Below are 14,407 nucleotides of genomic sequence, written 5' to 3' on the forward strand. Positions count from 1 at the left end.
GTCTATTCCCTAAAGACCTAAAAAGAGCATACTACAGGGACACTGCTACATCGATGTTCATAGCAGCACATTTCACAATAGCAAGACTGTGGAACCAACCTAGATGCCCTTCAATAGATGAATGGATAAAAAAAAATGTGGCATTTATACACAATGGAGTATTACTCTGCATTAAAAAATGACAAAATCATAGAATTTGCAGGGAAATGGATGGCATTAGAGCAGATTATGCTAAGTGAAGCCAGCCAATCCCTAAAAAACAAATGCCAAATGTCTTCTTTGATATAAGGAGAGTAACTAAGAACAGAGTAGGGAGGAAGAGCATGAGAAGAAGATTAACATTAAACAGGGATGAGAGGTGGGAGGAAAAGGGAGAGAAAAGGGAAATTGCATGGAAATGGAAGGAGACCCTCAGGGTTATACAAAATTACATACAAGAGGAAGTGAGGGGTAAGGGAAAAAAAATCAAGGGGGAGAAATGAATTACAGTAGATGGGGTAGAGAGAGAAGAGGGGAGGGGAGGGGGGATAGCAGAGGATAGGAAAGGCAGCAGAATACAACAGACACTAGTATGGCAATATGTAAATCAGTGGATGTGTAACCGATGTGATTCTGCAATCTGTATATGGGGTAAGAATGGGAGTTCATAACTCACTTGAATCAAAGTGTGAAATATGATATGTCAAGAACTATGTAATGTTTTGAACAACCAACAATAAAAATTAAAAAAAAATAAAATAAAATAAAAAAGCAAAAAAAAGTTGATTAAAATGATTACCATTTTGATGAAGGTCTTAGATGAATCTATAAAATACATACCAATAAAATTTAGGAATGATAAAAAAATACTGTATAGTAATTATTTTTTACAAAACATATTATTGTATTTAAAGTCCAATCACTGAAATATGATAGGTTCCTTTTAATAGGAAATATTTAGTATCAGTAAATCAAATATTTACTGATATAATTAGGGATCTACAGGAAAAATGCCTAGAGCCTCAATCAAGCTAAAACAGAGAAATTAGACCTAATTTCTGAGTAAAAATAATATTAAATTTTGAAATTTACAATTATTCCATTGCTTTTCTAGATGTGTAAATATTAAAATGTGAAAAAAAGTTATGAGTTTTAAAAACATCTTATATAAGCATACTGAGACTCCCTTTATGTATTTTCTAAATGGTTCCAGAACTTTTTCTTTTCTAACTTGTTCCCAATCACTTTTAAGACATTTGTTTTTAAATAGAGATAGATGATTTATTAATTGATTTTAAAGTGATATTTATATTTTGCTTTAATTTCATTTTTAAGTAAAAGACACTTACCTAATTGTATATAGATCAAACTTATTTTATATGCACATGAGTAACTCATTATAATCCTATGATGAGTTCCTTTTTAAAGCAAATATTCACCCTTTATTTTATCTTTTGTGTAAATATCGAGTTTGCTTAAAGCAAGATTTGCCTGGATTAAAGGTTATGTTCTTTGGGAGTACATTTACGCTTTGAAATTTAGCATCTATTGCCTTATAGGAAATGGCTTTAACTCTAGGTTGAGATAAATAAGACATTCTAGATCAATTTTACTTCTAATTTACTGTTATACCCTTAGGTAAATAAGTTTAGCTTATGAATGTCTTAATTTTTAGTAATAGAATAAGCATAAGTATCCTTTCTTATATATTTTTACAGAGTATGTAAATAAAATTCAGAGAGGTTGTTGAATTTAGGCATAAGACCTATCAAAATGATGGTGATGTTGTTACTTTGTATTATACAGAATATTTCATTTTTCAGAGCAATTTTATATGCATTGCTGTTTTTAAGGTTTTTACTACCTTCTGTAAAGTAGTCATTGCAGGTATTTCATCCCCATTTCATACGTAGCTTGACTTATCCAAAGTCACACGCACTAACTCTGTTCAATGAAAAGTCAATAAAAAAGCAAATGCATTAGGCAACTTGCTAGCCATGTGGGAGGAATCCTTTAAGTGCATCCATTATCCCTGATTTGTCTGTAGACATTTAGGAATTAGAAGGTAGTTGTTGCATGCAAAAACTCACAGAATGGAAGTGCACATGTTCCACATTGTACTATTGGGAAAAAATTAATATTTATTTTAAATACTATGTGTTGGTTTGTTAATCTTGTTGTATATCTGCACTGAATATCATGGTAGCTTCTAAACCACATGTGCCTATACCACTAGAAATGTGGCTGTTCCAACTGAGTAACTTAATTTTTAATATTACTCTAAGTAATCAGATATGACTATTAGCTACCATTTCAAATAGCACAGATTTAGACCATTTTATGTACATACAACCCACTATTAAGTTAAAATAAAATTGTGCTTCTGAGTCCAAAAATAGCAACTTATTTCAAACAATAAAAACCTGGATTATAAGCTGCAATAGCAGTTGTCTTCTAAAAAGTATGATTTAATAGAAAAGAAATCAGTGGAGGCGGGCAGGAGGATTAAGGAAGAGTGAAAAGATTATTATAACTTTCTATCTACAGAGCTTTTAGTTTAAAAAAAATGATCACTTCATAATTTCAAACTACAACTGCTCTACTTGAAAGACCACTATAGTATACAGGGGCTCAGTAGGTGATGGTGGTTCCTATTACGAGCATAGCCCTGGTGAGGATTAAATGAAGTAATAACATGTCAGGCTTAGTTCCTAAATATGCCTCTGTATGCTAGAGGAAGAACTGAACTTGGAAACCTCAGTCCTTAAGTGTCTCAGCCTAGCCATTCTTTGCGGTTGTTCACTTTCTAACTATTCTGTACTTTCTCCTCCCAGATATTTCTTTCACTAGTCTCCCTGTGAACATCTTCTGCAATCTTGATTCCAGTGTAATCAAATGTAAATAAACATCCTTACAACTCCATTCTTTTTCAGGGCATTTTATCTTTATATAAACTTGACTTTCACTTATAAGGACACTACTAACTGAGTATTTTCTGTTTACTTACTTTTTTCCTAAAAAGCTAATAAGTCAATTATTTTCCCAGTATTATGCTAGATTCTGGGAACACTAAAAAAAAAGAACAAAAAAAAATGAACTCTAACCTCCAAGAAAACATGCTATAAATTGAAAGTGGTGATAGAAAAGTATCATTAAGAACAAGAAGTGTGGAGTCAGACACCCTGGATTCCAATCCTTGCTAGCTTTGTGACCTTGGATAGCAACAGGACTTTTCTTTATTATGTATCATGGTACCTAGCACATGGCAAACATTCACTGGTAGTGGTAGTGCTTTTACTCTGCTTCTATTATTACTTTTACTCTGCTTCTATTACTACTTCTACCACTTCTATCACAGTTTCTCAAGGACCTTTAATTTATTATCAGGACAAAAAAATCAACAGTATATTACTGCTTTAATGGGGATATGTACAAAGACGATGAGAGCATACAAGAAGAAGCGTCTTAATCTGCAGGATAAATTAGTCAGGTGGCTGGCTCATAAGAAGTAACCTCCAGCTTTCTCACATTTCCATAGTGGTGAATACAGAGGCCATAATTTTTTTCTACCACATCATCACCCCATCTAGACATTCCTTTTTTACTCCTGAGCAAATTTCTTCCTTGTGTGAAATTCATACTACCACTTACCTGTCTTCATTTGCCCTCATTCTTGGAGAGTTTTGACACCTGATTTAAACTTCCTTCCTTCATCAATTTCTAAATATCCTAGTTGTTGACGGCATATATAATGTTTGGAAGGTACATGGGCTTTCAAATCGAAATTTGAACCAGCTCTGCTATTCAGTTATGAAATCTTTGGCAAATCACTTAATCTCTTTGAACCTAATGCTTTATTTGCAAATGGGGATGGTGTCTGTCCTGGGGATAGTTTACAGATTAAATGTGAACAGTGTGGCCTTCAGTGAGGGCTCAGTAAATATTGGGAACTTACTCCTGTGACCCTGTGGTGAGACTTGGATGGATCATTATATGCTGGCACTCAGCAATTTATTTTCTTTTTTTGCCTCCAGTGTTCATCTGCTTGCCATTCAGTTACTCCTCTGGCTACTCTTGAATATAACAATGACCCAGAACTACTCTAGCAATGAAATTTTAAATTGATTATATCATTTTCTTATTATAACCTAATATTCTTCCAGCTTTTTTTCTTCCCTTATGTTCACTATCCTTATTAAATCTCTTCTTCAGTTTCCCTCAATCCTGTTGTCTGTCTGTCTCCTCTCACTTGCCTTGAAAGCTTAATTTCTAGAAAGCGTGGATTACAGCCTACTTCCCCATGTCTCCCTTCATTCACATTCAACTGTGGAATTGTAATCCTAATTTCTTCCCACTACGGCTCCTGGAATTTCTCTAGAAAATTTTACCAGTGATTCCTCCAATTTTGCAAGTTGCTGTCAGATTTGATTTTTCTATGTTTAACACCAATGACCACTCCTTTCTTAATTTTTCCCTTCATAGCTTCAGTGATATCACTCACTGCTCTTAGGTTTTTTTGTTTGTTTGTTTGTTTGTTTGTTTGTTGTTGTTGTTGTTGTTTTTGCCTTTCTGAACATTATTTTCAGTCTTCCTACTCATATCCCACTAGATAGAAAAAGAAAAGTATAAGCACATAATGACAAAGAAGGACAGATGGTTCTGCTGACAAGAGGTTTTCCCCAATTTCTAGAACTAGAAAGCAGTTGGAGGGTTTAATGAACTCAGCAGACTGAAGGAATGTAAACCTATATGTCTGCTGAAGGAGATGCTAATTTGCCCCTCATGTGCCCTAGAAAAGCGAAAAACAAAAGTAGGTGGAGCATCAAGCTAAATCAAGAAAGTAAATATTTCTCTCTTGAGAAATTTACCAATCCAAGAAGAAAAAGATAATAACCTTTGGAGGTTTCCTCACAAAAGAAACTTGGGCAATTGTCCTGTAGATAAACTTAATCATTGCTTTTCTGGTCAGTTTTGTAGTACATTTAAAATATTAAATGGATAATTTTTGATTTACAGGTATTTAAGAAAAACCTTCAGTAAAGGAGAGACCAAAATAACCAGGAAAAGTACCTGCTCAACAAATTACATCATTCAGATAGATTGATAACCTCTTAAAAACCAAGTATACCAAAATGTTAATAGTAAAATCTAGATAACTGATATGAGTTTTTGGTTTTAACATTCATTCAATTTTTTGAATATTTTAAAATTTTCTCCATAAATTTTGGGGAAAATTTAGTGGAAGAAATGAAAGATAAAAGGGGAGATAAAGGGGTGAAAGGAATCAAAGATTCCTTTAATATATGAAGAGACTTTCCATGCTCATGGATTGGAAAATTCAACATAGCAAAGATGTCAGTTCATCCTAAAATGATATTCAGGTTTAATGCAGTTCCTGTCACAATCCCCGCAAGATGTGTTTTGGGGAGGTGAAGACAAAATTATTTTAAAATTTATATGGAAAGGAATTAGAATAGCTAAAACAAATAAAGTGATAGGAATCATGCTACTAGATTTCAAGTCTACAGTAAGGCTATAATATAGCTATAGTATTCAAGACCAAGTAATATTAGTAGGGGGATAGACACATAAATCAGTAGAACAGAATAGAGAGCCCAGCAGTAGACCCACACAGATATGGCTAATGGATTTTTTTTCCAAGATGAAAAGGCATAGCCTTTTCAGCAAAATTCAAAACTGTTCTTTGGGTGGGGTAGCTTTTAAAAGAAGCTACAGATTCTAATCAGAGAAATATTTGTATACCATACATCCAACAACGGAAAATGACCGCTGCAGTAGACAGTGGAAATAAACTAAGAAACTGTGGGATAAGAAAAGTAGGTCCAGCAAAGGACAGAAATGACAAAGGAAGTTCCATAGATCTGGAGTGAGAGAACAAGATGTGAATAAGCAGGCAGAGATACTGAGAAGGAAACTTCTGGGAGAGAAGCAGGAAGGAGAGTAAAGAATAGATGCTTACCAAAGATATTTTTTTCATATTTGAAAACTAACATTGATAAAGATGTGACACTTCTAATAAAAGAAGGCTGAGGGGTACATGGGAAAAAAATACCAAAAGAAGAAAAAAATGAGGCAAATATCAACTTCAGGAGAAACACAAGGGAAACAGTGGTAAAAAATATTCACATCATCATAAATTGATTAATCAAAGCAGTATTATACTTTGAAATAGAAAGTTGGGAGTTAAAAAAGAACTAAATTTATGACAAAGGAAAATCAAACCTTGACATCTAAAAACCAATTAATTACACACTGTTAGAATACCTATATTCTTTCAAACTATAGATTTGTATTTCACAAAAGGAAAAGACTGAAAGAGTTGACAATGTTTTTTTTTTCTGGACAGAGCTTTGGAGTCAGGATAGATGTGACAAGTGACTGCTATTTTAATCTTTTTAGTTGTATTTTTTTAACTAAGATATGAATTGAGTTTCAAATATTTTTTCTTCAAAGCAAAAGACGTGTACACTCTCCACCAGAAGGGAAATATCTTACACATTGATTAATTTGTTTCCAATTAATAATAAACCCAGACATCATTTACTGATACCAGTAATTGTCAATTCCCATGTCAGTGGTAGAATCTGCCCTGCCAAGGAACATCACTTTCTATGAGCTTGAGAATGTTACTTTAAGAGCATAGACAAATCCTATTATTGTAGAGGCTGTTTGTTCTCAGTTTTAGTACCACAGATGATAGAGAATATAGAGTACTAGGAAAGATGCCCTTGCATTGTAAGCCCCTTGCCCTTCTGAAAATTGGTAGATGAAAGCATACCTTGAGCAAGTAGCACAACCTCCAGGCCCTCAACTCTGTATCTGGAACGTGAGAACAACCTTGTAAGATTTTTATGAGGATGGGAAATAATATACAACAACATGTGTCTAAAGAGCACTTAACAAAAAAAGATACTTGGTATTTCTGTTCTTGAAATAATAAATAGCATCAATAGTAATACTAGTATCCTTGCCTATGGTAATAGGTTTTTAAGTGGTTAACATGCCAAAATATCTCTCAATTTCCTAGTCCTTGATGTTTAAAATTAGTTTTTTTGTAGAATACTGCCATAGAACTGGGCACATAACTAATAACAATTCCCATTGAAAGTGTATAGCCGGATATTGAGAGTCCCAGGGGCAACTGATGCAAATGGGTTAGGCTGGGCCATGGGAGAAAGGAAGATTTCAACTGTGCTTTAACTTCTGTGTTTTTAAATTGTTAAACTTGTTCTTTGCCAGAGTTCTAATTGTAACTGAAAGAAATGAGTCTGAGGTGCTTTCAGCTGATGGGCCATAATTCCCATCAAGGGTTTTTTTGTGTAGTCCCTGGGGGCAGAACTACAGAATATAATATTCTTGTGTTTTTAACTTTTTTATATAATTCTTACAATCAAAAGGTCACGATTTGTTGTAATGATGTTATAATTAAGTTGTGGTAAATGATAGCATTTATAGATTTTATAACCAGAATTGATTCATAAAATGAATACAGTTCCAGCAGTTTATGTTAACGTAATTAAATGGAAATGTAATTCTAACTCAGTTTGCTTATTAAATTGAAAATTACTGGGTTATGAGCACTCTTACGTTTCTGTCAAAATTGGTGTAAGTCTAGAATTACATGAAATATCCATTAAAATAAAGCATATTTAAGGCTCCATTGCTGGCAGTGAATAAATTTCTTGAAGCACCTGCAGGTTGATCATGTGAGATCATGATCCTTCAGTTAGGCCCAGCTAACTCCTCTTCTCTTTCCTCTGCAGCCATTGGTTTAGCCCTGGGGCTAGGACAGAGCATGGCCAGGTAAGGAATGTTCTAATCCAAAAGGAAGTTAGTCTCTTTCAAATATTTATCTATCTCCTTTCAGGGTTGTAGATTCAGCTTCATGAGAAAGGATATAAATTCCTAGCTTATTTTAAAAGGAGTTAATTGTGCCAGGGCTTAATACACTGACCAAATGGGCAATCCTCAGTAAGCATCCGTTTTCCCTTACTGCCACCTTCCTGAGTCACACAGATGACCTCCATGGAAAGGCCCTGGAATTCACTAACTTATACAACTTCGCTACTTAAATGGTTTTCACAAAATCAAGGTGTCCAGACAGTATACATGCTTAAAAATTTAATTTGTATTGAACTTAAGATCAGCCAGCAAGAGAATATTTTTATTGAAGTTTAGAAGGTGCCAATAATTTCTTACAAGTTTACATTATATCTGTAGATGAATTTCTTTTTATCTCTTATTGGTGTATGTGACACTGCAATGATTAGTTGACTTAGCAAGAACTTGACATTCATTTCAGTTGTCTTTGTAGAGAAAATAAGTCTACTTTTTTTTGTCTCTTGAATGTATTATTTCTCTCTCTAAAGCATGCTAAGCTAATTTAGGACTTAAATTTGTGATGAGTTTTAAAGCATTTACATTTGTGGGTTGGAGTCCTTATAAGACGTTTTTTCATCATAATCATGAAAACTATTTTTTCATTGCTCAATCCATAAGAAAACACATTTTTAAAATACCTGGGAATGATAGAAAACAAATGAGGTTGTTTTTTCTGAAGGATAGGATGGGAGATTGGTAAAGTATCGTGCTTGATAGTTTCAGAAACATTATTCTATTGGTAATGTTTGATGTCTTAAATGGTGTAACAGGTTCAAACTTGAATATAATAATCATCATGCCTGTGATTCATAAGAGGTACCACATAGTTAATTATAATATAAGCTCTATTTCCTAACACACATGAGACTATTAGAAGAACAATATCTTATAAATTCAAAGTCAGTTGTAATAATCTTGTTATTTGCCTTTTGCTATAAGTTATTTTCCCCTTTAGAGATACTTCTCACATTAATGTAGAATATTTACTACTATTCCTATTAATTTGGAAACCACAATTACATCTCTTATGTGTTTGTCTTATTATTCATAATATAAAAGTAGACTTCCTGCTTTCATGGGGGTATCCCTCTACATGCAATGCTTACAATAAGTTTCTCCTTCTAGTACCGATATTAAGTTGCATCAGGATATATTTTATCCCAAAATATAATTTCTTTAAGCTCATTTTCTGCCTCTTAGATCTTGAGAAATGCTGATATGGTAGTATAAATTTATGTTCTAGATTACTTTGTAATCTAAACTTTGGCTTCCTACCATACTTTATTCTGCAGATAAAAATCAATTAATAGCCAGGACTGGGACAGTAGCTCATTGGTAAGAGCAACTGCCTAGCACATGTGAGGCACTGGGTTAATCTCTAGTGCCAAAACAAAAATAACAGCTAATAGTTAATAATTTATAAGGAAGAAAAATGACTGATTCTTTCTTAACATTTCTGTTTTCTAATCCATTTGAATAAGTGTTAAATCAGGCCTGCTTGAATGTTAGCATGTTTCACATTTTTATCTTGACTACATAGGTTATTAATTAGTATATATAGACTCAAAATACAACATTTTTGAATCCTAGAACAATGCTCTTAGGTTCCTTCAAGCCTGTGGCTACAAGATCTTCATCAACTAGTCAATACATAACCTTGTTTTACGTGTATTTCTGCTTCAGGATACCTGATTTATTATGTAGATTATTGATTCATTGAAATTGAACTCATGGCCAGCTACACTATGACACATGCCTAATGCAAGACTTATGTAGTGCACATAGCTTTTCTTTGTAAGGCCCATTTTAGTGTTCTAAACAGAACTTCAGCACCACACTTAATAGCCATTTAAAATGAGGATATCTTCAAAAAAAAAAAAAAACCACAAAAGTTCAAGAAACAGATCATAAAAAATCTCTTGTTTATACTATGAGAATTGAAACAAGAAGACAAAGTGATAGCTAGAAACATGAATTTCCAACAGCTCAAAGTTTTTACAACTTTATGCAGGTCTACAAATGGCTGCAAAGGTATTGATTTTGCTGTTACAAATAAATTTTAATAAGTAGGCAAATTCACAAATATGGAATCTAGGAGTGGTGGATATCAACTGCACGTATATGTGTATATGTAGAGAAATACACCCTGTTTTACATTTTGGGGGATAAAAATTTTTTACTTCAATTAGACCTAAATTCTGTAGCACAGTAAAATATTGCCAAACATAAGTTCAAGGGATGAAGTACAAACCATGAAGAATTATGAAGTTCTTCAATGTATTGTTGAATGAATATTAACTTTATCACTCATTATCACTTTTTACTTTTCATATACCAGCTTTGAGATGAATATCATCTTTATCATTCATGATCACCTTTAACTTTTCATATAAAAACTTGTCAACACAGAGTAATGATTATATTAACCCCATTTCCCTTAAAAGTCACCTCTCACTGCTTTCCTCTGCTTGCTTTAGTGTTTAATCTCATTTCCATTTACATTCTACAGAGTGATCATACCTTCATTTAATAAATAACTCACCTGTCACTATGTATCAGATACTCTCTAATTTTACAAAAAGATATTATTCCAAGACCTAACTTTGATAATTTTACAAAAAAAAAGAGTATGTTGATGGAAAACAGCATATCTTTTCCCCTAATGTGGTATAGTGTGGGCAAGAAAGTAGCAATTATAGCATGTTAGTAAATGTTTGTGAAAACCATAGAGAGGGCACTATAAAGACTACAAAAGAGAAATGACAATTTGGTTGAGGAGGGGAAGGACAGAGGAAGAGGGCACCATATGAAGCACAAGTGCATACACATGCGTGTATTGTCTGTGTGTCTTTAAATTCTAAGGCTTTGCCTCCTTGAACATCTTATGGTTTGACATTTTGACTGAGTTTGCAAGTACCTTAATGAGTCATAGATTATAGGTTAGATATTATTTAGTTCTTTTAATGTTGAGGACAATGAAAGGCCAATTGTGAAGAGACTTGAAATTATTTTGCAGATTTTTGAGGAAGGAGGGCTGCCAATAGAGATGCTCCTGAGCTTGAATGCCTTGACCATATCTGGCAGCAAAGACAGGAATGCTGTGGAATAAGAATTCCACCATTTGCTTCTTTCTCTTGCATCAGGGATTTGAGACTTTTAATGATTTTGTACAAATATCATGAATAGCCACAGAAATTTTTAATTCCTATTCTGTAACAATAAAAACCATTACCCACAAAGAATACTTTTCCTGATTTAATTCAATAATTTTTTTAAATTGTGTGCCTAGGTTTGCATTTATGGATTTTAATGTAATTCTTATATGAGTCATTTTTTTAATATACGCCTGCAGGTCACTAATAAGGGAATTGTATCTCCGTTTGGCCTAAGTCCAGCAATCTGAAAGTTGGAAGGTAAGAAGCACTTCGCACCATATTCAGAAGTTCTGTTTTTAATCAGAGATGACATTATTGAGTCAGAACCCTGAAAATGACCTCACTTGTGACACTGATAGGAGTCCAAGGAAACATAAAACTTACCTATAAGAATAATGAAAAATTTGTCAAAATCTGATGAGCTATTCTTGCTTCTTAGAGCAAGGATCAAGGATTCTTGTTTCTTTTATTGTGAATTCATGCCTGATTTCATTTTTTTAGCACCATTTTGGGAATCTTTCAAATACAAACATGTTCTCTATTCTGGTAGCACCCTAGATTAATTTTTCCATGATTGCCCTTTAAAAGATCTACATTCATGTATTAACATGATAAATTCATAACTCAGAGATCTGAGTCTGTATTTTTATCAAAAATTCATTTTAAAGATGCAAAGATACACCCAGATTGATAATTTTATTCATAAGGTGAGATAATTCTGTGATGACTTTTTTAGGTAGACATATTACATGAAGTAATTCCAATATTTGTCTCTTTTTAAATAAAAGTCTATCAAAATTTTTAGAATGAAAACACATTCTTAGAAGACATGTTGGTCTTCTGAGGTATATTGAAATGTTTATTTGGATTGCACTTTTCAAAACTTAATTATTTAATTTTATTCTAGAACATTGTATATGGGATTTTCAGTTCTGTGAATTGTTGTAGCACAAACCTTGGAGAAAGTGTTCAAATATTTTTTATCTAAAAATCAAAAGAGTTAATAAATTACCATTAATTTAAAACAGAAGTAGAGATTTCATCAACTTCTAACTATCTGTGTCACAAATGTTGGTTTGTATATATATCTATATATATTTTAAAGGCACTAGACTTAGAAATGCCAAAGTAATTAATCAATTATATTTTCAGAAACAATTTAAGTATTCATGGTACGAAGTGTTTCTAAATTGAAACACTTTCAGATTAATGGACTTAAGATAAATGGTTGCTGTTTCTATACATAGTAATAATGAGGTATGGCTTCAGCTACATATCAAATACTCAGTCTCATTCCCTACTTCATTACCTCTTTCATTCATGCATTCATTCAACAAATATTTATTGAGCACTATAGATGTTCTAGATATAGTGCCAAACCATGGAGATACAGGCAAATTGAATAACTGAGGCAAAGGACCAGAGATGAGCAAGATGAGCAAGCGCATGGTAAATGTCCCAGCTATAATCCCAGCAGCTCAGGAGGGAGGGTAAAGCCAGAGGATCACAAGTTCAAAGCCAGCCTCAACAACTTAGTGAGGCCCTAAGAAATTTAGTGAGATCCTGTTTCTAAATAAAAGTTTTTTAAAAAGAAAGGCTGAGGATGTGGCTCAGTGGTTAAGCACCCTTGGGTTTAGAGAGAGAGTGAGAGAAAGAAAGAAAGAGAGAGAGAGAGAAAGGGGGAGAGAGAAAGGGGAAGAGAGAGAGAGAAATAAAGAGGATAGGTCAGGTATAGGCAGAAAAGTTTAGAGATATAACCGAATTATGAGGGATAATGGAAGCTTTTGAGTTTTATGTGAAGAGAGTAATAAAGTCAGATTAATTACTTGTAAAGTGTTTGCATTGGCGGCAGTGTGAAGAATGGATTAGGTGAGAGCAAGGTTACATTTGGGAGGCTGTTACAGGTGAGAAAATGATGGCAGCAGGAGTGGAAAGAAGTAGATATTTTAGAGAAATTTAGGGCACATTTATTTAGTCAGGACATTCCTGAAAGAAAGAACGAACCATATTCTTGGTGAAGTAATTAAAGTCTGTTGTATCTTAAAAATGGCAAAATAAACTGACAATTCCAAATGATTTATTGAACAGTTCAACGCAGTGTTCTTCAGTGAAAGTTACTGATACTGTTCAATCAATACCCACTAAAAACCAGGCTTATTAATTATAGTCATAGTCATCATAATTGTTGCATTTAAGTCATACTCTCAGCATTTTTTATGTTCTGGTCTCATAGCACTTAGCATTTTACATGGTTTATCTTATTTAATAATCACAACAGCCTTAAGGTAGATGTTATGTTTATCTTTATTTTCCATTTGGAAACTAGGACTTTGAAAGGTTAAGCACTTTGCCTATGGTTATACATCTTGTAAGTGGTAAAATTGCTATTAAAAGTAATGACTTATTAGCTACTGGGGCAGCTAGGATTAGAATCCAGATCTATCTCACATTATTACTTTTTAAGACTTCATGTATGTTAAATGAAGTCTAATATGTTGTAAAATTTTTTTAGCTCAGTCTTCTCTATAATCATGTGTCTGCATAAATAATATATGCTACAATTTGAGTTAACAAATTGTAGAGAGTACTATCTTTTTTATTTTTTTCCCCCGGTTAGGGTAAAGTAAGTGTGAAGGGAAGTGAATGGTAAGGCTTTTTGAAGAGGCAATCAAATATAGTTTTTCTATATAATATATTTTACATATTTCTAACCCAATAATTTATTTAAACAAGAATGGTTTGAATATGTTTACTTACCATGGTATGCCAATAGGTATCAAGAAAATAATATTAGCTCTTTCATATCAACTTAGGGGAAATAACCCCCAAAACTTCTCAGCTGAATGCAATTGTAGAGGCCATTGACAAGAAAGATTACATTACTTTAGCCAAGGCTACTCCAGAGAACCAGGAACAGAACTGAGTCCTAGACTTCCACCTCCAGGCTATGTGTTAACCAACTGTGAGAGCAGTTTAGCTGTCAAGGAAATAACTAGATTGCTGCTCTCACTTTTTTGCTACAGTGAATCTGGCATCTCTAGCAAAGGTAATTGTCTTTAAGAGAAACAAGTAGAAATAAAGTGATAGAAATGAGCAAATTATTGCCTCTTTGAATAAAAAAGGATATTTTTCTCTTTGCAAAATAATATAATGAAAATGTTTTTGTTTCTACAACTTTGTCTTAACACTTTGTATAGCATCAGCTTCTGAGAGATAACCGAGCTGAAAGAGGACACAAGAAAAATTGTTCTGTGAAAACAGCTAGCAGGTAAGTCATTTAAAATCACTTTTAATTCTCATCACTGAATCATGAGCCTTTTCTCTCTCTCTCTCTCTCTCTCTCTCTCTCTCTCTCTCTCTCTCCCACACAC

The 14,407-nt window shown here is 33.3% G+C and overlaps 1 protein-coding gene across 3 annotated transcripts in view; it reads left to right on the forward strand.

Moving 5' to 3' along the window:
* Window positions 1-14,407, forward strand: part of Gpatch2 (G-patch domain containing 2) — a 170,770-nt gene that overhangs the window by 111,757 nt on the left and 44,606 nt on the right. For 2 of the 3 annotated variants that reach the window (XM_015483640.2, XM_048809353.1), the window contains exons 7-8: window positions 7,764-7,803; window positions 14,234-14,304. In XM_015483640.2, the coding sequence (XP_015339126.1) occupies window positions 7,764-7,803; window positions 14,234-14,304 (111 nt within the window). Of the gene's footprint in view, window positions 1-7,763; window positions 7,804-11,233; window positions 11,295-14,233; window positions 14,305-14,407 lie in introns of all 3 variants that reach the window. The other variant, XR_007349777.1, reaches the window with a different exon arrangement.

The sequence above is a fragment of the Marmota marmota genome, unplaced genomic scaffold (assembly GCF_001458135.2).
Source record: "Marmota marmota marmota unplaced genomic scaffold, marMar, whole genome shotgun sequence".
Taxonomy (NCBI): Eukaryota; Metazoa; Chordata; class Mammalia; order Rodentia; family Sciuridae; genus Marmota; species Marmota marmota.